The sequence below is a fragment of the Mesoplodon mirus genome, assembly GCF_964341445.2.
Source record: "Mesoplodon mirus genome assembly, chromosome: 18".
NCBI classification, from domain to species: Eukaryota; Metazoa; Chordata; class Mammalia; order Artiodactyla; family Ziphiidae; genus Mesoplodon; species Mesoplodon mirus.
Window position 1 is genome coordinate 48,861,895 of NC_138994.1, and position 23,576 is coordinate 48,885,470.

Below are 23,576 nucleotides of genomic sequence, written 5' to 3' on the forward strand. Positions count from 1 at the left end.
TTACCCACGGAACACAGCTCTTTAGCCTGGCACTCAGCATCCCCATCCACCACCACCCACAGCCTCTCTGGGCTCAGTGCCCACTGATCCCCAATCCCTGAGCTTGCCAAGCAAGGCTTCTGGGAGTTTTCAGTCATGCACTTCATTTCCTTTATGTGGGCTACTCCATCTTCCCAGAGCGTCCTCTCCCTCCCACCATTCCCAGGCTCCATTTCCCCCAAGATCTCTTCCTGGTGGGTTCCAGCCAATGGTGTCCCCCTGTCCTGCAGGCCTCCTGCTCACCTGTGCTATATTCTGAGAGACCCTCTATCATTCCCCCATGGCATCCTTGGTGTAAGCCCTGTCTCCACAGCTTGAGAAATAATCTGTTACATTTATAAATAAATTTAGGGCACCTGGTTGTTGCTTAGCACTTTTGGTCAGCGTGGAGGATACAATGAAGAACAGCGAAGCATTGAGCGCAGGCCCAGGGCCATCAAGGGCACACAGGTCTGTGTTGGAGCAGGGCTCAGGACCCAGGTCTCCAGAGCCTGGCCAGGCTTGGGCCCCTGATGTCACTGCCTCTCTAGGGACCCAGGATATGGTCAGCTTCCTATGAAATGATGACTAAGGGTCATCACCCCCAGCAGTTACTTACCATGGAGGCAAAGATGGGCAGGAACAGGGTGGTGGTAGCCACGTTGCTTGTGCATTCAGTGAGCACGGCAATGAGTGTGGACAAGATCAAGGTGATGGCTGCTGGGGACACAGCATGCAAGGGCTCCATCTGCTTCCCCATCCATTCTGACAGCCCCGAGGCCTGGGAAATACAGGGAGGGCAGTCACCACAGGGCTCGTGGCTCACAGTTCTTCCGGAGCCTGGAGGGACCTTCATCTGTCTCCAAAGAGCTCAGCCCATCCCTCACTTCTGATTCTCTCTCTCTGCATACATACCATAGGTGATCTAATCCATACCCACAATTTCAATCTCCATCCTCACTCTGCTGTCTTTTAAATCCTCATTTCCAGCCCAGCTGGTCTGCTGTCTGGATTTCCACCCAGATATCCCATGAGCGTGTCAGACCCAACATGCCCCAACCTGAATTCATCTTCTGCTCCCCCTGGGCTCCCCAGCCCAGTGACTAGACTCACCTAGTGTCCAACCTAGAAGGCTAGGGGGTCATCCTGGGGTCTCTGTCCCCCTTATTTCTTATGCCCAGTCACCATGTCACCTAAAACATCTCATGTCCATCATCTCCTCTCTGTCTCCCACAGTTCTTAAAGCTCAAGAGAGTGATTTGAGCCAGAAATTGGAAATTTAGATTTGGGGCTTTAGGCTAAGAATAGATTGTCCAGGGAGAGACTGAAACGTGAACAAAGAAGAAGCCAACGACAGAACTTTCAGGAACACTCATATTTAAGGGAGAACAGAGGAAAAGTAAACCAAGGAGGCAGGGCAGGAACAGCCAGAGTTAGAAGTAGACAGGAGAAAATGATGTCTTGGGGACCAAAGGAGGAAGGAGTTTCAAGAAGGAGACAGTGGTCCATGGAGTCCAGTGTTCTGAGCCTGTGTTAGATGAAGGCTATGGAGCATCTACTGGGTCTTCCCCAACCCCTGTCCGGCCTAGGCCTCCACTTCAGACATCCAAGAGATTTTTCCCAAGTGCAGGTCTGACCAAGTTACTCTCTGGCCTCAACCCTTTAGTAGCTACCCACCACCTTCAGAATAAGGTCCACACTCCCTATCTTGACCCTCAGTGAAGTGGCTTCTGTGAGCCTCACCAGCCTTATCGTCTGCTGTTCCTCAGCTGGATATAACAGGCTGATTTCTTTACTCATGTGTCACTTCTTTCTGAAATGCTCTTCCAAACATGCCCCCCTCTCTAGGCTGTGAAATCCTCAAGAACAGGGACCATATATCAATCTCCTCTGTAATTCCTGTGCCCGACCTAACACAGACATAATAGGAAGGTTTGATGAGGAATGAATGAGTGAATGAGGGATGGAGAGGTGACTAAATGGATGGATCTGTTCATCAGAATAATAGTTGTGTACCCACTATGTGCCAGGCTCTGTCCTAGATGCTGAGGAAACAGCAATAATAAGATAGACCAAGTCTATGTATTACGCTGTATTCCTGGATAGATGGATGAACGGATGGACAGAGGAGAGCAGCACCAAGCACCCCTCCCTCTGGCTCATTTCTTCCCTATCAGGGAAGGGGGGAGGTAAGAAAGTTGCATTTTGGGGTGTTTTCCCCCAAAAGCTCTTCCTCTCCTCCTATGTCACTACATACCTAGCTAGAGAAAAAAAATTTTTTAATTTTTTAGGCAGAGGCCCTGTCTTCAAGAAATGAACAGTTACATGGAGAAGACAGACACAGAAACACACAGGCACAGGCCTGGGGTGCCGAGAAGGAGGGGTGCAGCAGTTCTCAGCTTCCCTCTTGGTGAAGGAAGGGGCCCTAGGCAGCCCACAGTGGAGAAGTTACCTCGCATCCTTTAGCCAGAGCAAAGCCACCCCCCAGGAGCAGCACGATGCCCCAGGGTACTTTCTCCTGGGCCACCTTCCAATTCAGCAGCGGAGGTGGATAAAATGGTGTTTTCCTTTCTGAGAAGAGATGATAAAAACATACACACACATACGTTGGGAATTCCCTGGCAGTCCAGTGGTTAGGACTCCATGCTTTCACTGCTGAGGGCCCAGGTTCAGTCCCTGGTTGGGGAACTAAGATCCCACAAGCCACGTAGCATGGCCAGGAAAAAAAAAAAAAAACCCATACATAACCCAGAGCAGCATTAGCGGGCAAAAGAGATAAAACAGATCTAATGCAGGGAATAAAAGCCTGCAAGGACAATAAGTGCCGTCTCATATCTGTAAATTAGCTAAAATTTACGGTAATCACTACAACACTACCCACTGCTGGTAAAGACATGATATGGTAAAGCTATTATACACTCCTGTTAGTGTTATAAATTGGTGCAGTCTTTTTGAAAAGCAATTTACCAATACATTTTAAAAGCCTTGAAGACATATATATATACTCTTTTACCCCAGCTGCAATCACTGCTAGAAATTTATCCTAAAGAAGAAACACCCTCAAAGAAAAAGCTATATTCACGAAAACATTAATTCATAATAATGAAGAATTCAAAACAGCCAGAATGCTCCATGACAGGGGAATGGTTACAGCCCCCGATACAATATAATGCCGTTATTAGAGAAAATAAATTTGAAGACTGTGGCAATAGCAGGAAATGTTTCTAGCATAACCACAAGCAAAAACATGAAAACAAAAACCAATAAAGAAACAGGATTGAAATTATGTGTGTTTTGATTATAGCCATATAATATATATACATATTAATGAAGACTGGGAGGGAGAGAGAAACCCCCAAAATACTGATGGCATTATGGGAAATATGAAATCTCTTTCTGTTCCTGTTGTAAAATAAGATTTCAAATGTTTAAAAAGCAGAAGAGGAGATTTTGCACTAAACAACATGCAGAGAAGGCTTGGAAAATACGCTGTGCCCAGACTTTGTAATCTAGCCAGTCCTTTTCAACAGGGTGAGATGTTCTCCCTCCCGGGCCCAGGGAACACCATGGAGATCCTTTGCTGCCGGGGCCCCAACCCTGATGAATGGGAGGCCAGGACAGGAGCCTTACCTTCCTCAGTCTGGCTGCAGAAGTTGAACTTGGGCTTCTGCGAAGGCACAATGAATAGCAAGATGGCCACAAAGATGGCCACTGTGGCATCGGAGGCATACCTGGGCAGGGAAGAGCACATGGGATTAGCCCATCTTGGCTACACTGACAGTCATGCAACAAGCCTGCTCTGTGTCTGAATGCTCCCACATGAGGAAACAGGCTCATCTGAGTAAGAAAACTGGAACCCCATGGGGCTTCCCTGGTGGCGCAGTGGTTGAGAGTCCACCTGTCGATGCAGGGGACACGGGTTCGTGCCCTGGTCCAGGAAGATCCCACATGCTGCGGAGCGGCTGGGCCCGTGAGCCATGGCCGCTGAGCCTGCGCGTCCGGAGCCTGTGCTCCGCAACGGGAGAGGCCACAACAGTGAGAGGCCCATGTACTGCAAAAAAAAAAAAAAAGAAAGAAAAAAGAAAACTGGAACCCCAAAGGCCAAGATCAGGAGGGGTGAGGTAGACTGAATCCTGGCTGGAAACCAAGACTCCCACGTTCTTGGCCTAGCTCTGCCATCAACTTTGAGGGGCTCTGAGCGGCTCACTTCCCTCTCTGTCTGTGTTGCTCCATAGGTGAACTTCATGAGCTCTTCTCAACCAGATTCTCTGGGATTCTGGGTTCACCAGGGTGACCACAAGGACTCTGGGGCCACCCCAAGCAGACCTTCAAAATGGAATAAGCAGTAACAGGCAGCAATCTCCCTGTCCACATCTTCTGCCCTTTCTAGGATATGCATGTTTCTCAACCTTGCATCTATTCTGACCACATAGCATCTTAGCCAGAAGAGAAACTTCATATCCCCGCTTTTGCCAAGTCTCTGTCTAAAGAAGCTTCTGGACCCCAGAATGTGTGTCTTCAGAGGGACTCACCCGGATCTGAAGAAAGATGAAAAAGGAAAGATGGCAGATCAGAGACTTGGAAACCAGAGCACTGAGAGCCCCAGTCCTAGCCCAACCGACCTCTCTCTATCACAGCCTGGCTACCCTGCCAGCCTCCTGGGGCAAGAGGGGCCACAAGAACGCATCTGTGAGCTTGTCAGGAAGACTGGTGAGACAAAAATGAGTCCAGAAACCAACAGAGTGCTCCAGAGCTGGATGACAGAAAAGGGGCAGAGCCCTGGGGGGGCGCTGTGGGAGGAACCACTTACTTTGTCTTGCCCTCCACCCAGGCGATTGACAGCCAGCCGGGCATGAAGCCAGGGTCCCGGGAGAACCACAGGCCGACCAGCAGGAAGAAGCAGAGAAGGACGTTGACCTCAGCGAAGGAGAGGGGCCCCAGCTTCCTGTACTCCGCCCACAGCACCTCGTGGGCAGCCTTCTCCTCACTCTTCTTCTCCAGCCCGCAGCCCCAGGACTCTTTAATACTAGAGAATGCAAAGACAAGGGGATGGCGGGGCGTGTTGGTTGACTCAGGGCTGGTTGAATGGAAGCGTGAACACTGGGCAGCAGAACATGATAGAAAGCCACACAGGGCTGCCTGTCACCCGGGGGCCCTCGAGCAAGTCCCTTCCCACTCCCCAATTCTGTCCTCTGCCTACCGTACCTCACAGGACATAGTGGGGCAAAGTCTCTCTTTTATGGTCCCAGCATATGCCCCCAGGGTGCCCCCAGAAGAAACCTGAGATGGCACAGGTCGGGTGTCAGGGACAGTGGAGGTAGGAAGAGAGGATGGCCAGGAGGGTGGGAGGCTGAGCAAAACGGAGCAGGGGATGGACAGGAGCGTCGGAAGCAGAAAGAAGCAGACCCGAGGCCACTGCTGGCAAGGGGGTCCCGGCAGGTGCCAGTCGCCTAGAGACCGGCGACTGCTGACATCTGGGGGTGGCCGTGAGAAATCTGGAACCGGCTCAAGGTGGGGCCGAGACTCCTTCACATGCTCCGTCTTCCTCCTCCCACTGCGGCCTGGAGCTGCCTTCGATGGTACCAGGATGCCAGTCCCCATCAGCAGGTGGCTCAAGAGGACACAAGGAACAAGGACAGGTCCCAGCAGACTGGGTCAGGCAGGAACAGGGTGGGTGCTTGCCTTGCAAGGAGCTGACATGTAGGATTAAGGACACAGAAGACTCTGGGGCTCATAGTAGCTGTGGCTGAGGCAGGAGGGAAGCCAGCCAGGTCCTGCTCTTGGATGGGCTCCCTAGGAACCAGTGCCCGTTGGCCAACACGCCTGCCCAGGGCACCCTGCAGGACTTCCCTGGGGAGTGTTGGCAGGAGGGGGCAGGAAGGAGGAGGGATCTCGGAGGAGTTATAGAGGGTACCTAGCCTTGGGGAGGGCTGACTGGGGCCACGGGCACACAGGATGCCAACCCCGAGGGATCCGCTGAGGATTCCAGTCACACATTCCAGCCCCCGTCAGCCTGAAGGTGGGGGGCAAGGCCAAGAGGATTATCCCTAGAGAGACTTCCCATGTGGGAGTCCTTCCTGGGACCCTAAAACAGACTTCCTAGGAGCACAGGTGTTAATGGAATACGTGCTGAGGTGCCGAATGCTGAAGCCAGGGCTGGACGGGAACCACCCTTGAGAGGGTGAGGGCCATGCAGGGCATGGGGCACGGCCTAGAGCAGGGACTCAAGGAGGTTGGGACACAGCTTCCCGCGGTGCTCAGGGGTTAGGAAAGGAAGTGGCGGTGATGGGGACTCAGGTCTGCACAGCCTGCCAAGATCTCCGTTCTGGACAAGGGGCAAGGACATTTGTCCTCAGGGTCACCTGCCAAGGACACCCTCCAGATCATCCAGCATGGGGATGGCTCTGCTGGCGTGGGAGCTGGCCTCTTTGTCCTGCCCCCTTGGCATGAGAGAGTCTGTGTTCCACCCACTACCGATCTTCTGCCACCTGTCATTCTCGAGACTCGGAGGCTGGACCAGAGGCTTCAGGCCTCCAGGATAAGGGGTGACTTTGGTAGCTGCCCAACCCATGTCTGATGCTGGAGACACATCCCGACAGCACACTGGCTGCAGACTCGGGGGGCTGCATCATACATGCAGTTGTCCAGTGCTGGCCTCCTGCAGTGGTGCCCCCAGGCCTTCAGGTCCCTCTTACACTAAGTGGTTTCACATTCATCTTTGGGTTAATCTGTCTGGTGACCGCCGGGCTCTGCCCCTTTTCTGCAGGCAAATGGATCCAGCTTTCCTGTGGGGGCCCTGGAAGCTGGGTGGGTGCATGATGAACTGGGTCAATGCGCTGCAGGAGAGGCAAAGGGACCCCGAGCCCTGTGGCAGGGGTCCAGAAGAACCGTCATCCCTAACTCAGGGCTTAGCCTGGTGAGGAAAGTTGGGTATAAGCCAGCAGGAATATCCCAAGGGTCCTGGGTGGTCTTGGGAGGGTCTGTGGCTCCCTTGGCTGGATGTGGCCTAGGAAGCTGCCCATAAACACAGGAAGATACAGTTTTTCTGAATTAGGCTGGAGGGAATGACCCTGACATTGCTCTCCACGACCAACCAGATGAGGGATTCAAACTGTGCAGCCAAGCACCCGTAGGAGCAGCTTCCCTTTCACATGGGGGCCTGGACACGGGGCAGGGTGGGGTGTGCACAAACGCCTACAGCTACCATTATGTCATCATTATGGCCGCTTTGATTATGGACAGAGATTTTTTTAACGGCACTTTTCAAAACAGTTCCTCCTTCAGGAGAAAACTTAACCAAAGTGCCCCTTTTTCCCATTAACTCACAAGTCTTCATGCACGCTGTTACCTTTCAGCTCTGAGATCTCTTGGCCACATAGGCCTCTGTTTTTTGTTGGGCTCAAGCGCCATGTGAATTAAGGCACAGAGCACATGGCTCACAGCTAGGTACTTTATACTCCAGTGTGAGAGGGTCACCTTCACGCCAGAGATAAGTTTGTGCATTTAAAAATGACAACAACATTTTGAGGTATTTGTCAGCCACACATCATGATTTCTGTCCAAAGTCTGGCTGCTGTCAAGGTTGACTCTTGGTCAGCTGTGTGCTGGGAACTGGAAGGTAAACTTTGCAGAAGCTGTGCGCTGCTGGGAACATTGTAAGCATTCAGTAAATCTGGGTTTGGACTGATTTGGATATTATCAGGAGGTCTGCTGTGACCTGGCCTGACAGACACTGGCAGCCAAGTGGAAGTCTGTCCAGCAGTGTTGACTGGCACCAAGAACAAAGCTGCTTGTTCATTGCTTTGACGACGGCACACCTGCTCCTTCTCCCTGGGCTGGGAGCTGGGCCGGGTGTAGGGGTCAGAGAGGACTTACCGCAGGCCACAGAGGAGCTCAGGTCGGGGGAGGGATGGCACTGGAGCATGACTACAGGTGCCAAGGGGCAAGGCGTGGTGTGCCCAGGGAAGTCCGGAACAGCGAGCAGGCAATCCGTCAGCGTCAGAATGGGGGTGGGGGGAGTTGGGAAAGGTGTCGCTGAGGAAGGAGCATTTGAACTGGCCTTGGGGACTGAGGAGGTTGGAAGGTAGGAAGGCAGGGAGTGGCATTCCAGGAAGAGGGAAAAGCACGCGCAGAGGCACGGTGAGCAGCAGGGGTAGCGGGAACTGGAGGGCAAACTAGCAGGAGGTGGGGCTGGAGAAATGCTCAGGGCCAGACAGGAGGGACTCTCGAGCCGACGCATGGTTAGATCCTCTATTCCATAAGCATCTCAAACTTACTTGAATCTCATATAAATAAACCGGAGCCACAGCCAGGAGAGCAGCAGCATGATCAGCATATTAGGGAAGGCAAATCCAAACCAAGAGGCGAAGTTCACGATGTCTCTGCTGTCAGGAAACAATCTGAAGGGAAGAATGCTGGTCCACATCTCTGCCAGACACTGAGCTGCGGAGAGCGGGCGGGCCGGACCCTGCGGGCGGAGGCTGAGCAGCAGCCGGGCCCTGAGAGGTGGTCTGGAGCGGGGGGCCTCCTCCTCCTGAAGTCCAGCCGCCCACACCCATCACTCAGCACTACCCCAGTCAAGCAGGGGCCCCAGAACACGGCCACGCACAAGGCAAACCTGAGGAGCGACCCGCTGCCCCTCCTGGAGGTCCATACCCCGCTGAGAAGCTCATTAAAGGCACGGCCCTTCAGTCCAGAAAAATACACCTTGGTACACACATAATTTGGCCAACAGCTCCAGGGGGTCCACAGATGCCTCAGAACCTCACCCCGTGGGCTTCTGCAAGGGAAGCCCCCCCACCTTAGGAAATCAAATCTCAAAAGCTTCCCAGGGTGGGACCAGAAGATGTTTCCTGGGGGCTGGAGGAGGGTCACTTCCACCCCCAACCCCAGGCACTGCTCCCTTTAGCCCAAGGGTGTCAAACTAGCCACAGAGCTTTTCCCATTCAGCCCAGAGGAACTTCAGGGCAAACCATAAGGCTGTCATTACAGAAAACACTCGCAGGAGCCAAACAGTCTGCTTGTTCGATCTCGAGTGTCTGCAGGCCCGCCCTTCTCAACTCCCCGCTGCCCTCCCGACCTCTGTCCAGGGTGTTTGTCTGCACAGGACGGACACCGTTGTACTTCTGTTCCTTCCTTCTGTGCCCACTGCAATTTGTACTTATCTTCATTAACACAGTTACACAACCCGCCAGAACTCTCTGGGTGTCTGCTACCCTCAGCTGCCCACGAGTATCCCATGGGCAGGGCCCAGGTTCCTCTCACTTCTGTGACCCAAGCGCCACCCGGCACAAGACCAAGAACAGAACTGGGTCCTCAAAGCCTGGGTCCCTTTGTGGCCAAGGCTGGAAAGTTCTAAACCACCCCATGGTCCACCTGGAGCCTCACAGGGGCACACATGCCCCTCAAGGGCAATTAGAGGGGCCATAGTGAAAGAGCCGGTGAGGCACCAGGTGACCTAACCTCTAACCTTTCCGGGTGTCATAGGACCATCGCCATTAACAACCGAGGTCGTGAGCCAGCTTTGAGGGGAGCATCTTTAGGGGCATCTATTTTCTACAAGTTTTAACCAAGGACCCCACTTCTCGGATTACACTGTCAATTCCCATGACTAGCTCCACGTTCAATCCACATTCCCTGTCTGAGTGAGAATCCTGAGCCCAGGAAAGAAAGGCAGGACTTGTCCTGAGCAGAAAGCAACCCGGTCTGTGGACATCAGCTCCTACGCTGTGGGGTCCTGAGCATGTGCAGGGAGGTTGCGCCACAGAGGCTGATGGCAGCCCATCCTCTCACCCCTGCCAGGCGGCCCCCACCCCCATCCAAGCTCCAGGGCCCAGCTGAAGAGGAGGGAGAGGTGGGTGGGCCCCTCCAACCCCATCCCCCCCCAACTATTGTCCCCAGAAGGCACGGCCAGGGCTTCCCTGGTGGCTCAGTGGTTGAGAGTCTGCCTGCCGATGCAGGGGACACGGGTTCGTGCCCTGGTCCGGGAAGATCCCACATGCCACGGAGCGGCTGGGCCCGTGAGCCATGGCCGCTGAGCCTGCGCATCCGGAGCCTGTGCTCCGCAACGGGAGAGGCCACAACAGTGAGAGGCCCACATACCAGAAAAAAAAAAAAAAAAAAAAAAAGGCATGGCCAGCAACTCACTCTTGCATCTGTCCCAGGAGCACCACGTTGGGTCCCGTGCCGGTCAGGGTGGCAGTGCCTCCGATGCTGGCTGCGTAGCACACGGACAGGGTCATGGCCTTGCATATGTTCTTCCTGTCGACCTCCCGCTGCCTCGTGGAGGGACCTTCACAATTCTCTTGGCTCCCTGCAGTGGGCACACTGCCGTGGGCACAGTGGGGACCACCTGCCCAGCCCCAGCTCCTCACCCTGCCGCTGACCTGAGGACCCAGGCGTGCCAGCTCTGCCGGCTCCCCGACCAGGTTGTGTCCCCCGCCTCCAGCCCAGTGCTCTTATCCGGCCCTACGTGCCCCCCCAGCTGCATCCCTCGGCCAGCCCCAGGATCCTCAGCACTCCGAGCAAAGTCAGCAACTTCAGACACACTCCTTTCTTTCCTGCCTCCTTGCTCTTGCTCACGCTGTTCCCTTCGTCTGGAGGGAGGGGTCCAAATCCATCCCAGATGTCCTCTCCTCCTAGCAAGGCCTCTCCCTTTTCTGCGCTCCCTCAGTGTCTGGCTAATGGCAACCCTTGGCCTCCCCCAAGTCAGATGAACTATCCGAGGGGCCTCTTGACTCCATCCCACCAGGCTTCACAATATGAGTGTGTCTGCTTCATCTCTGCAGCCCCAGGACCTGGCCCAGGGTCTGGCAATCAGGCTATCAGCACAGGCCCTGAGTGGCCCCACGCCGGGCCCTGGGGATGGGGTAGCGAAGAAGACAGAGAAAAACACAGGCACTCTCTGACTCGCCTGAGCTCGGTGCCTAGGGGGGAAGCAAAGGTGGGATGACCAACCCCAGTACCTGTGGGAACAGAGTGGGGAGGGATTTGGCCTGTTCAGAGGAGGCCTCCCTGAGGATGAGTAGGGCTAGAAGGGATTGAGGGGCATCCAGTAGGTGCTCAAAAGATACCCAAATGAATGATCAAATCAACACGTATTCATTTCTGTGATGGCGGGAACGGAGGGCAGGAACTTGCTATAAGCTCTGCTTAAGGATCTAACTTTTATGCACTAATCACATTCCTAAAACTTAGGAAAACAGCATCTTCTAAGTATTTCTCTATGTGCCTGCGAAAAGGAGGGCTCCAGGAAGCAGGGAGGTGGCTAAAGCTGTTGGCAACAGAGGGGAAGGCTGCCCTGGCCAGGGGCTCACCTGGCAGCTCGCCGGCCTTGCCCTTGTCTGCCAGCTCCAGAGCCCCGAGGCTGGCCTCGGTGGCTGCGCTCATGGCCTCCATCTGCCGCAGCACGGCCTCCACAAGGGGCACCATCATGGCCGTGGTGGCCGTGTTGCTGATCCACATGGAGAGAAAGGCCGTGACGCCCATAAAGCCCAGCATCAGCCTGCAGAGGAGGAGCAGGGAGGAAAGCCAGAGAATCCCCCACCCCCACTTCTCACAACCCCTAGGGAGCAGCGGGGGGGCTAGGTGCCCCCTGCAGGGATGCCAGGGGTCAGGGCCAAGGTGCTGAGGCCAGTTCAAGCTTGGGTATCCAGGAGGGGATTGCAGTTTTAGTGCCTGCCTCCCTCCCTCCCTCCCTTCCCTTCCTTCCTCTGCCTCTCTCCCACAAACATTACTGACATCTACTCCGCTGGCCACCGGGTCACCAGGCAGCCTGAGCCACAGTCGTGGTTCTAAGGCGCCCACCATCTAGCAAGGGAAGCACCAGCATCCAGTTTGTGCGGACCTAGTGTGGAGAATTGGCCCTAATATGACTTAGGGGTGCGTTGGAGCAGCCCTGCGTGCAGGCAGACCAAACTTCCCACTTCTATCTAGAAGATTCCCACCCTCCCTGACCCCGCTTCTCCCCTCATGAGTTCAGAAGGGCTGCGTGGAGTCAGCCTTCAGGGCTAGGATGAGCCGGGGAGGGCCCTGGGGAAGTGGGACCTCCTTCATGGCTGATCCCCTGCCCCACCTCCCTCCATTCACACTCTTTGCCTCCCTCCACTCTGCAGTGGACCAGATCCCCAAACAGGATTCAGAAAACATTCCCTTTCCGTGTAACACCCCACCTTCCATCTCTGTGCCACCTGTGTCATCTGCCTAGAAAACTCCTCACGGTCTCTCAGAGCCTTCAGGCAGCATCCCTTCTCTGTCATCTCCTTCCCAGTGCGCGCCAGGGAGGGCTGACCACACCCTCCTCAGTCTTCTCTAGGACACTTCTCGCTGGCTGGATTTGAAACTGTTTCCATGTCTGCTCTCTCCTTAGCACGTGAGCAGGGAAGGTCTGATTCTTCTCCATGGGTCCCACACACCTGGCACAAGGCCAGGAGAAGAGGCGCTTGGGAGGGGCAGTTGGCTAAATGGAACTCCACCTCTTGGCCCCCATGCCCCTCTGCAGTCAGGCTCCCCGCCAGGGCCACTAATTTGTTTGCCTGAAGAAGGGTCTCGGGGCTGCACTGCACCGGGCTTTAGCTGGTATCCATGCAGGTAGACCTCATGGACCCATAAGTACAAAGGCTGGGATCCAGGCTGGGATGAGGGTCAGAGTTCACATGAATGAGGCTTCAACGTGATGCTCCGAGGCACCAAGGGGGCCTCGACATACAGGCCGCCCCCAGCACAGGCAGTGCCCTGGGCAGCTGGAAGCCAGGCTCGGAGGAGGAGCCAGGTGACAGGAAGGAGCAGAGAAGCGCGTGCGAGCGCCCTGGGTTTGGGAGCAAAAGCGCTCCAGCACATTCCAGGCGAGGCCCCCCCGCTGACAGAGAAAAGCCAACCACTCAGAGGATCCTGAAAACAGGAACTCTGAGGCCTCACATTTCTAGAAAATGCAATGGCTTCTGATTTGACCCTGTAAACCAACCACCGGAGGGGCTCGGGTGACAGGTCGGAGAGTCACAGAGCCCTCACTCCAGGGAGCTGAGGCGCCAAGCGTGATCGGGTGGGCCGGGGCCTCTGTGTGCTCAGAGCCCAGCATGGCCCTTGACGTGAGGACGTAGCAGGAGGGATTTACTGTGAGCTACCAACCTGCCTTCCCAGGGCTGGGCTGGGTCACGCCATCATTTAGGGAGCACGTTGCCTCAAAAAAAAGGTGCGTGCTGAGTTCCCAATTAGAGGGGGCAAGGCCCCATCAGACAGGCCCGGTCCAATCTCCATGTGACGTCAGCAAACCATTTAACCCCGCTCTGCCTCAGAACAGAACGTGGGTGATGGGAATAATCCCCAACCCTCAGAGGTTTGGTGAGAGTCAGATGAGGTGGTAAATAAGCCCCCGGTATCATGCCCGGGGCCCTGTGGGCGCTCAGTACACCCAGGTGATTCTGCTATATCAACTCCACGGCTTGGTCGGAATGGCCTGTGACTGGCAGGGGAGATCTTGGAGAGGGGTGAGATGACTGAGTAATGGGGGAAAGGTGGGGTAAGCAGCAGCTTTGCAGAGGGAACAGATGTGCCAGCTTCTGAGGGATGACCTTTCTGCTTCCCCCTGAGCTGGGTAGTTGAGCCATCTCTTTCCTGCTTTCCCCACAAAGCCCCTAGGGGTATCAGGCATGGCTTGATCCGGCCTCCACCCACCCAGGGGTCTGCCTGGCTGCAAAGCCCAGGTAAGGCCATGGCCAATCCTTGCCTGTGGGTGATCTGGCCTGTGCCACACACCCCTCCCTGGCCCTGGGGCCTACTGCAGAGCCCTGCGGTAAGAGAGAGAAGGGGTAATTACTGGGCAGGCTTGGCCCCCACCCAGAGGAGCGTGCGCAGGGCGATCCTCTTATGCAGGTTCCAGTGCTCCACGGCCACAGCCACGATGAGGCCGCCCAGGAACAGCATGTTGGTGTCCTTCATGTACTGGATGCACACCTGCAGGATGGCATGGAAGCCCCATCAGGCCTGCCCCCTGACCACACACTACTTGGGCTCAGGGTCACCCAAGTCCCCAGAGATAGGCGAGCAGAGCAGATGCTGACTTCAGGGCAGCTTGGAATGGGGATGGAGGGCCAAGGGTATGTCTCTATGCCAGAGAGAGCCCACAAACAGGGTATTATCTGGTCCCCCGGGTCCTAGGCAGCTCAGAGAAGGGCTCGGAGAAGGAGCCACTGGGAGAGAAGCAGGAAGCCGCCCGGATGCTCTGGGGCTGCTCACCTGTTTGGAGTCCAGAATCTTGAAGAGCGGGAAAAACAAGGCAGGCATGAGGGCAGTGACAGCCAGAGGGATGACTTCTGTGCACCAGTAAATCGCCATGAGGATGATGACATAGGCACACCTGACAAACTGAAGAGACGGCACTGAGGCCTGGCGAGCCGCTGCTGCCGTGCTCCCCACCCAGAACGCTCGGGACAGCAGGGCGTGGACTGTCAAAACAGGGTGGCATGTCAGTGGGAACCCCTGCTTCCCTGCCCCCGTCAGCACAGCCTTCCAGGTTCAGGACAGTGAGGAGGGCACAGGACCCGTCATCAAGAGACTCCTGCCCCCTGCCCCCAAGCTGTGCGGTCCTGGGCAGGTCTCTCACCTCTCCAAGCCTTGCATCCTCACGTCTTCACAGGGAAGAAGAGGGGGGAAAGGAGGAGAAGGAGGAAAAGGAGGAGGAGTGCAAGTGGGGGGAAGGGGAGGAGGAGGAAGAAGGAGGAAAGAGGAAGAAGAGGAAAAAAAAGAAAATACTGTTTTTGATGACCCGCTCTACAGATTAAATCATCTTACAAAGTAAGTGCGATTCTTAGGGAAGGCTCCCCAAAGCACATCCTCAAACTCTTGGTATCTCTATCTAATTTCCTTCTCAAAAGGCTGCTCCAACTTTCTCGGCTCCCAGAAATGTGTGTTGTAAACCAGCTCATTCAGAAAATGGCCAGCACTGAGTATTTTCAGGGTTGTTTTTTATTATAACTGAGAACATGGTCTTGGTGTCTATTAGCCTCTCTAGTTACAAGGGTCTCAAGATTTACTGTTCATATTTAATCTCGTGTGAACTGCCTGTTCACACCCTTTAGCTACTTAGCTACTGGGATCTTGGCTTTGGAGTGAGACAGACCTGGGTTTGGTTCAAGCGCTCGCAGCCCTGGCCCCTTACTCACTGTAGGACTTTAATTCTCGGTCTCATCGCCTAATTAAATAGGGATAATAATGCCCACCTCCCTGGGTTGTTTTTTGTTTCATCAGCATTTTTATTATAATCATTATTAAGCACCCAGGCTCTGCGTCTCCCTCATTCCAGCCCCCTCCAGTTTAATCAGCCTCCAAAACCTATAGCTTCTACCCCCAAATCTTCCTTCACCCTGTGGCCCTGCCTTTGCTCGGGCCACATCTTCTGCCTGCATCACTGCCACTATCTTTTTTTTTTTTTTTTTTTGCTCTTTTATTCACTGTAGTTTTTTTTGTGTAATTGAAGTATAGTTGATTTACAATATCGTGTTAATTTCAGGTGTACAGCACAGCTATCTTCTAACGCCATCTTTCCACTTGCATCACTCCACACTGCTGCTCCCTCTTTCTCTTTTTACAAACCGGATCATATCACTCCCTTGTCTAAAAGCCTTCCTTTGCCTTCAGGAAAAAAGCCAAATGCCTGAGCATGTCTTGGGAGACCCTCTGTGATGGAGCAGGCCCTACAGGGCCCTCCAGCCACATCTCCCATGCCCACTCCCACCCCGAGCTCCTGAGACCCCAGGGCGCTGGTGGGAACTGAGGCAGATGCTCCGCCTCCCACAGCTGCTCTCACACATGACACCGTTCCTTCGGCCTGGAGTGAGTGCTCGGGGCTCAGTTCACCGCTGCCCCTAGTCTGGGTCTGTGTCCTTCCTCTGTGCACGCCCCCACCCGCAGCAATTAGCACACTGGGTTGGCATTATATTTCACCCACCATTGAACACTGAACAGTGGAGTGGGCAGTGGGGGGCAGAATCCGTGTCACTCGGCATCCAGCACAGGCCTGAAACCCCAGGGACACTGCAAATGCTGATTAGAGAAACGGCCCAGCACAGCATGGGCTGTGACAACAGTGCTGGGAAAACGTACCTGCACACAATCACGGTTTATCACCACCCGAGATAACACATATACGCATGGAACGTCACACAAAGGCTGAGACATTCTTTGTCTGGATTGTGTTATCAGTGATAAAAATAAATCTTTCTTCGGCAGCCCATGAGAACCCCAGGACACCTCCCTACTGTCTAAGGCAGGGTTTCTCAGCCTCAGCACTACTGACATTTTGGGTTGGTTCTGTGTTGGGGGGGTGGGGGCCTGTCTTGTGCGTGGTAGGATGTTTGGCGGTATCTCTGGCCTCCCCCCTGCTAGAGGCCAATGGCACTCTCTCCAGTTGTGACAAGAAAAAATGTCTCCAAACTTTGTCAGATATGCCTTTGTTGGGAAGGAGGGGAGAATCAATGCTGGTTGAAGCCTCTGGGCTCAAGGCAGGATAGCAACGTGGTTAGAAGACCAGCCTTTGACACCGGGCAGGCCTGATCAGTGTCCGCTATCTGCCATTGTGTGGCCTTCAGTTACGCCTTCTCTGGGCCTTGGTGTCAAGGGAGAGAGAGGTAGGAATGGTCCATTGCAGGGGGGGCAATAAGAGGGTGTGCTGTAGAGAATTTTAAAACGGTAATACTGTCTAAAACTCACTCTCCTTCTTATCATCATGTGAGAACAATTCCCAACAATGTCTTTTTTTTTTTTTTTTTTTTTTGCGGTACGCGGGCCTCTCACTGTTACGGCCTCTCCCGTTGCGGAGCACAGGCTCCGGACGCGCAGGCTCAGCGGCCATGGCTCATGGGCCCAGCCACTCCGTGGCATGTGGGATCTTCCTGGACCGGGGCACAAACCCGTGTTCCCTGCATCAGCAGGCGGACTCGCAACCACTGCGCCACCGGGGAAGCCCACTCTCCTTCTTCTTATCATCATGTGAGAACAATTCCCAACAATGTCTTTGATAAAATACTCCTCCCACTCCCAACCCTGGCCCCTCCCCCTGCTTGTTTCATGTCCTCACCTGTAAATCGAGGATTTAAAAGTACCCATTCTTAACATATGGCACACAGAAAGTGATTTTTTTTATTATCTGAACTTAGAAGTGGTAGGTGACACGTGTAACCAGTTTTCCCGGGACAGTTCCTAGAGGCGCCAGAAGTAACCAACAGAAAAGACACAGGCTAACTGCCCTCTCACCTCCATGCTCCTATCAGGAGGCCCAGGAGGTGCCCCATCCCTGAATACTACCAGTCAGCAAACTTGACCCTCCCTCGTCTAGAATGCTCCCAGAGTGTTGTGGAGAGAGCAGAATAGGACAGGCAACCTTAGAGAAGCCTGAGGAGGGGTAGGTCACTGTGAAGAATGAGATGGATTCTACCAGCAGATGGGAGCCCAGTTCCTGGTCAGTTCAGAGCCTTCCCGGCAGCTGAGAATGTGGCCGGAGGAGCACTTCAAGCTGAGCTCACAGTGGATTTAAAAGTCCACACCCAGCACAGTGGAGAGCACATAGTGGGGCTCAAAAAATACGTTAAGTGCATAACTGAAGAAAACCATGGCTCATTATTTACCTAATTATTAACGAATAAGGGCGTCCATGACATAGTGCTTAATGGAAAATTGTAGCTAAGAGAACATACTGTGTGTGTGTTTTATGGGATTTGAAAGTCTTTTCATTTTTACTTTATACTTCACAGACTTTAAAAATAAGAATTTTCACATAACTTTAATAACACAATGAATCTATTTTTTAATTTAATAAAAAGCTTTTTTTTTTTTAAAGAAAGAACCCAGAGAACAGGCAGAAAAGTGGAGCAGAGATGAAGACAGGAAGGAAGCAAGGTGCAGGAGAAGAGTAAAAGGAGAAAGCCTGCAGGAGAGGGGCCCGGGCACTGGCAGAGGGTGACATGCCCTGGGAGTCGCTGCCCGGCTTGGACAGTGCCGCCCAGGCTGCCAAGTTCTCGCCAGCGTCCCCGCTGCTCTACCTCCTGCCCTGGGTTTCCTTGCAAACTCTGTGGCCGTGGGTGGGGACGGGGAGCTCTTCAGTGGTGACCAAAACACAAGCGCACAGGGAGAAGACAAGCAGACAGGGTTCTGGCTCCCAGTCACCTGCACCACTGGGAGAGAAAGCACATGAAGTCAGCCCCTGGAATGACCTTTACTGATATCTCCTCTTCCCTCGCCTGATCCTCACTCCCAGGGCAGGTCAATGACATGCATACACAGCCTGAGTTGGGGGACCCAGCTCAGGGCCACCTGTGTGTGTGGGGATGGGAAGGGCAGGAGTGGGGCTGGGGTCTCGGTCATACTCTTCCGGAGCAGGAAGGTCAGCAAAGCTACCATAATTAGTCCAGGGAACACCACTTCCCACCAGCAGAACTAAAATCACAGCTCTCCTGCCTGGCCCTCCCACAGATGATAACAGCCCCAAATCTTTTTCTACAGAGGAAATATGGCCAATCACAGTTGGTGTGGAAACTAAAGAACCACTGTAGTTGGATCTACTGTCCTTGGCCCATCCAGGGTCTGTGTTCAGCCCACCCAAGGGCTCCTCCCAGCCTCCCCCTCCCCCATCCTAGGAACCAGCATAATCTCTTTTGGCACCTAAAGCCATAAAATGTCAACAACCAAACCACCTTGCCCCATCGTACAGACGAGAACACCAAGGCCCAGAGAACGCAGGGGCTTGGCTAAAATCACAAGGATGGGGCTTCCCTGGTGGTGCAGTGGTTAAGAATCCATCTGCCAGTGCAGGGGACACGGGTTCGAGCCCTGGTCCGGGAAGATCCCACATGCCGCAGAGCAACTAAGCCCATGCACCACAACTACTGAGCCTGTGCTCTAGAGCCCACAAACCACAACTACTGAAGCCCGCATGCCTAGAGCCTGTGCTCCACAATAAGAGAAGCCACCGCAATGAGAAGCCCGCACACCGCAACGAAGTGTAGCCCCTGCTCGCCGCAACTAGAGAAAGCCCACGTGCAGCAATGAAGACCCAACGCAGCCAAAAATAAAATAAATAAATTTAAAAAGATAATAATGATAATAATAAAATCACAAGGATGGGTGAAAGGTGGGTGTCCAGTTCTCTCACAGGTTGGCTTCCCAATACCCCAGTACAACCCCATCCCTCTAGGACTGCCCTCAGAACACCCCCTAAAGAGCTCCTCTGTTTCCCAAACCTGCTTGGGCTGGGGGGAGCTGAGGTTTCCTGTCTGAGCTGAGAGTGAAAGGTGGAAAGAGGGAATGAGGCAGGAGCAGCCAGCAGCCAAAAGCCTTCAAAGGGCTCGGGCCTCTGCCAAACAGGCCTCGCACTGCCCAGCAGGGCCTGAGCCAGGGCTCCCTGCACCGCCCCCACCCCGTGGCCAAGGCCATTCATTCTCCGCTTCCCTCCTGGGAGCACCAGGAGGCCAGGGCTTGGGACACGGCTTCCCAGAGACCCTGCGTCGTGCCACCCAAGACGTGAGCTCTGGGACCGTGTCCCGCCTCCTGCCGCTGCCACAGTGGGCAGTGAGCAAAAGCAGGCCAACCTGACCTGCCTTTCAGCTGGGAGCAGGTTTCTGACTCAGCTGTGGCTCCCCAGGTTTCAGAGCTGGAAAGAAATGTGGATCATAGACAGGGAAACCGAGGCTCAAAGGAGGGCCAGAGAGGGACAAAGATGGCACTCAGGGTTCACTTAGGTGATGATCTTTTCGTGTAGGTCCCCAACTGGCCTCGGAAGCCACCTACAGCTGGGAAGTCCCTATTCCCCAAGGGAAGAGACAGGAGAAAGAAGGGAAAGACAAACCCCCAGGCTCCCTCTTGGTACAGGTGGCACTTGGGGGGCCTGGGGACCGGGTTATGCACTCTGGGGAGATTCTGAGCCTATAGAGGGGCTGTGTGGCCAAGATCGGTGCTAACTTCTGGGTTTCTGTGCTTGCCCAAACAGTTCTTGCGCCCTGGGATCTGTGAACCCCAAGATCCATGCCTGTCAGAATTCTTTGCAGGGCACCTCCCATAGCACCCGGGGCTCCTGAGCCTCCGTGCCCCAGGGTAGCCGTGCCCGCCCCCGGGAATCCGTGTGCTCCACCTAACGCTCCCGGGTTCGGTGCCCGCTGCTGGGCACCTGGCGCCCGGAATCCAAGGGGCTGCCCAGAGACGCAACTGACCTTGGCGGGCATCAGAATGATGAGTGGCAGCAGCAGAATCGGGGTGACGAACAAGATCACGAAGGACTTGAACTTGGAGACATAGCTCAGTGCGGAGGCCATCGCGGAGAGGGAGTCTGGCGGGAGAGGCGAGAGAGGGGCAGCCAGTAGCTTCACGGGCTTAAGAAGGGGCCGCAGTCTAGGGGGTTGGAGGGGGCGGCGGGAACTCCGCCTCTCATGGTGGGGCCTCCCCGCGGCCCCGGGGCGGGGCCAATCCCGCGGGGTCGGTGGGACAAGCCTGCCCCCAACTCTGCCTCCGGGCGGACGCGGGCGGCGCCCACGGACTCCAGCGCTTCGGGCGGGCCCTCCAGGAGTGGTCTGGGCCCTGGCACCTCCTGGCTCTCCGAGACTTTTCTGCGGTGCACTAGACAGGCGCGCCTGCGGACGGCCAAGCGGGAGTGATCGGTCATTCAGTCTGCCGGCTTAGGCGTACGGCGCCCCCTCTGCATCCGCACCTGCCCTTCCTGGGCCCTGCTGGGGTCCCAGGTGAAAGTCCCTAGCGGTTTCTGAGTCTTTCGGATCCGTCTCCCCAACCTCTCCCTCCTTTTCACCTGGTTACTCCTGCCCCTCCCACTCCCACCCCGGAGGGGCCTCCCGCAGCGACCCACCGCGCGCCCAGCGCCGTCTGCTCCGCGGGCCTCCCCCACCCCACCCCGTCACCCTCAGCTTCCCTGCAGTGTCCGCGCTGCTCTGGGCACAGGACTCGTCCCCAGCGCGCCCTCTCCCACCCAGCGCATCCCGGGCACTCTCCAGCGATCGCGGAGGAGGTGAGGCCACCGTCCTCCGCAGCCCGGCGTGCTTTCGCCCTCCAGCGGACACTGGCGCAGCCCGCCGACGTCCTGCTGGCACTGCGTGCGCGGAAGGCGGACTGAGCCCTCCTGACAGTGGCAGCTACTGCCATGCTACAGGGGAAACGAGGGTCCCGAGAGGAAGGGACTTAACCAAGGCTGCCCTGAAAGGGTCGTTCATTCACTCGGCCCGCCTCCTGCGGACAAGTACTGAGCACCTATTCTGTGCTAAGCCCTGTTTTGTGCGCTGGAGGTACAAGGTTGCAGACACCACCACCCCTATCACTTTCTTCTTTCCTCCCTTCTCCTCCTCTGCCTGCCGGGCTTCTCGTTCTGCAGCTTTCTTTGGGGAAGGCCTACCCCTGTTGGTGGTTTAACCACAGCCTGTTCCTTCGTGATTAGTATCCTCTGTCTTCAACCCAGCCCTGGTGCCAGAGTCCCAGATTCTCCATATTTCCAACTTTTTCCAGCCTGGATGTGCCTCAGGCCCTAAAACTCAACACATCCTAAATCAAGTTCACGAGTCTCCTCCTGTGACCTCCACCTAAGGACAGGTATTCCCCCAAACCCTTCCTGTATCTGTCTTTCTTCTGTCCTCCCCCTTTGTAATTCTCATTCATCTAAACCTGGGTTTCCCTCCCTCCCCCCATCCCACGGCACTTAGCATTGTTTGTACCTATTTAATTATTGGTGTGATTTTTAATTAATTAATTTATTTATTTATGGCTGTGTTGGGTCTTCGTTTCTGTGCGAGGGCTTTCTCTAGTTGCGGCGAGTGGGGGCCACTCTTCATCGCGGTGCGCGGGCCTCTCACTATCGCAGCCTCTCTTGTTGCAGAGCACAGACGCACAGGCTCAGTAGTTGTGGCTCACGGGCCCAGTTGCTCCGCGGCATGTGGGATCTTCCCAGACCAGGGCTTGAACCCATGTCCCCTGCATTGGCAGGCAGATTCTCAACTACTGTGCCACCAGGGAAGCCCCATTGGTGTGATTTTTATTTAACGTTTGTTTTATTCATCACCATATGTCCAACCAGCACCTTTTACAGTGCCTGATCTGATATGTGCACTCAAAACTTTTTCTCTGGGATGTGTGAGTGAATGCAAGTTGTCAATGAAAAAAATCAATCAATAGTCAATCTAAGAAAGAAATGGAAATTTTTATTACAGCCAACCTGAGGATTAAAACCCAGGAAATAATCTTTCAGAAAGCTCTGAGGACTGCTTTGCCTGTTAGAGGTCAAGGCACTTGAGTTTTTGAGACAAAGGGTTATACATCAGAGTAACATGATGACGGTTTACGTAGTCCAACAAGGCAAGTAGTGGGTTACTGTGACCCCTTACAGGATTGAAAGAGGAATGTTATCTCCTGAGGAGTTACCTTGCTGGTGCCAGGAGAAAATTCCCCCCCCCCCGCTTTTTTTTTTGGCGAGTAGGCATTCCTGTGTCTTCTAAGGGGGTCTAGTTAATGTATAATGCAGATGCACAATGCACGTTAAAGGGATGAAAGTAGTGGCTCAAACAGGCAGAGAATTTTATGTTTAAAATTTTTCTTGTCCTGCCTTAAAAATAATTGTATTTCCTCTAAGTAAACCATTTCCTTACAGTAATACAACTGCTTTTATAACCCAACCGCACTTGGGTCCGTTCGCCCAACACTCAGCAAAGCCAGTCTACTGACACTAGGTTGTGGTGAAGTGTGGTGTTTATTGCAGGTGCCAAGCAAGGAGAATAGGCAGCTCATGCTCAAAAAGACCCAGACTCCCCAGTGGCTTTCAGGAAAGAGTTTTTAAAGGCAACATTTGAGGTGAGGGTTGCAGGGTACATGACTTTCTTCTGATTGGTTGTTGGTGGTGGGGTAACAAGGTGGTGTCTTGCGACTCTTGATCGTCAACCTTCTGGTTCCAACTAGTCTGGGGTCTATACGCTTGTGGTCAACATGTACCCCATCCTCCACCTGGGTTGGGAGTGGGGGGGTCTTAGTTCTTGCAGAACAATTCAAAGATGTGTGTCAGATTGTATATATATCCCTCGAGGAGGAACTAGCACCCTGTTTTATTGCTGACCTATTGTTTCTTGACTGCTTTTCCTCTGTTTCTGCGTTCCCTCACTTCCCTAATTAATAACTGCTTGAGTCTGCTCTTTGGAATTCAGGGAAGACCTAGGAGACCAAAGCCTTTTTCTACAAAAAAGAAATGGACATGGAGGGGCTTTTTTACCCAGGAGGGCCCCACAGGGTCCTGCTCAGTTTCAGTGCCCCTTTTCTTTGATCCTCCTCAATCCTAAGGGGAATAGGGGCAGGACAAGAAAGAGAATAAAGTTTTGGATAGAGAGGTTAATCATAAACTCAGCAGGGGTACTCGGGTTTAGGGGGACTCGATTTCACTTTAAAGGGGGTATATGTGGTTAGAGCATGGACTCTAGAGCTGGACCGCCTGGATGCATGTCCTGCCCCTAATCTCATCCTGGCTGTGTGCCTTATCAAGTTGCCCTCTCTGAGCTTATTTTTTCACAAATAACACCAACTTTGATTTGAGA

At 54.2% G+C, this 23,576-nt stretch overlaps 1 protein-coding gene across 8 annotated transcripts in view; it reads right to left on the reverse strand.

Moving 5' to 3' along the window:
• The window catches only part of SLC13A5 (solute carrier family 13 member 5), a 31,067-nt gene extending 10,174 nt beyond the window's left edge, over positions 1-20,893 (reverse strand). For 6 of the 8 annotated variants that reach the window (XR_014291927.1, XM_082604083.1, XM_082604078.1 and 3 more), the window contains exons 1-10: positions 20,214-20,840; positions 14,251-14,379; positions 13,832-13,968; positions 11,334-11,521; positions 10,165-10,330; positions 8,295-8,417; positions 4,829-5,044; positions 3,649-3,749; positions 2,471-2,589; positions 638-799 (exon numbers count right to left, since the gene is read on the reverse strand). Coding sequence is in view for 7 of the 8 variants with exons in the window: in XM_082604083.1 (XP_082460209.1) it covers positions 638-799; positions 2,471-2,589; positions 3,649-3,749; positions 4,829-5,044; positions 8,295-8,417; positions 10,165-10,330; positions 11,334-11,521; positions 13,832-13,968; positions 14,251-14,379; positions 20,214-20,315 (1,443 nt within the window). In the remaining variant the exon portion in view is untranslated. Of the gene's footprint in view, positions 1-637; positions 800-2,470; positions 2,590-3,648; positions 3,750-4,828; positions 5,045-8,294; positions 8,418-10,164; positions 10,331-11,333; positions 11,522-13,831; positions 13,969-14,250; positions 14,380-14,617; positions 14,638-20,213; positions 20,841-20,860 lie in introns of those variants that run through there. The other 2 variants (XM_082604077.1, XM_082604081.1) reach the window with 2 other exon arrangements.
• Positions 20,894-23,576: the final 2,683 nt, after the last annotated feature.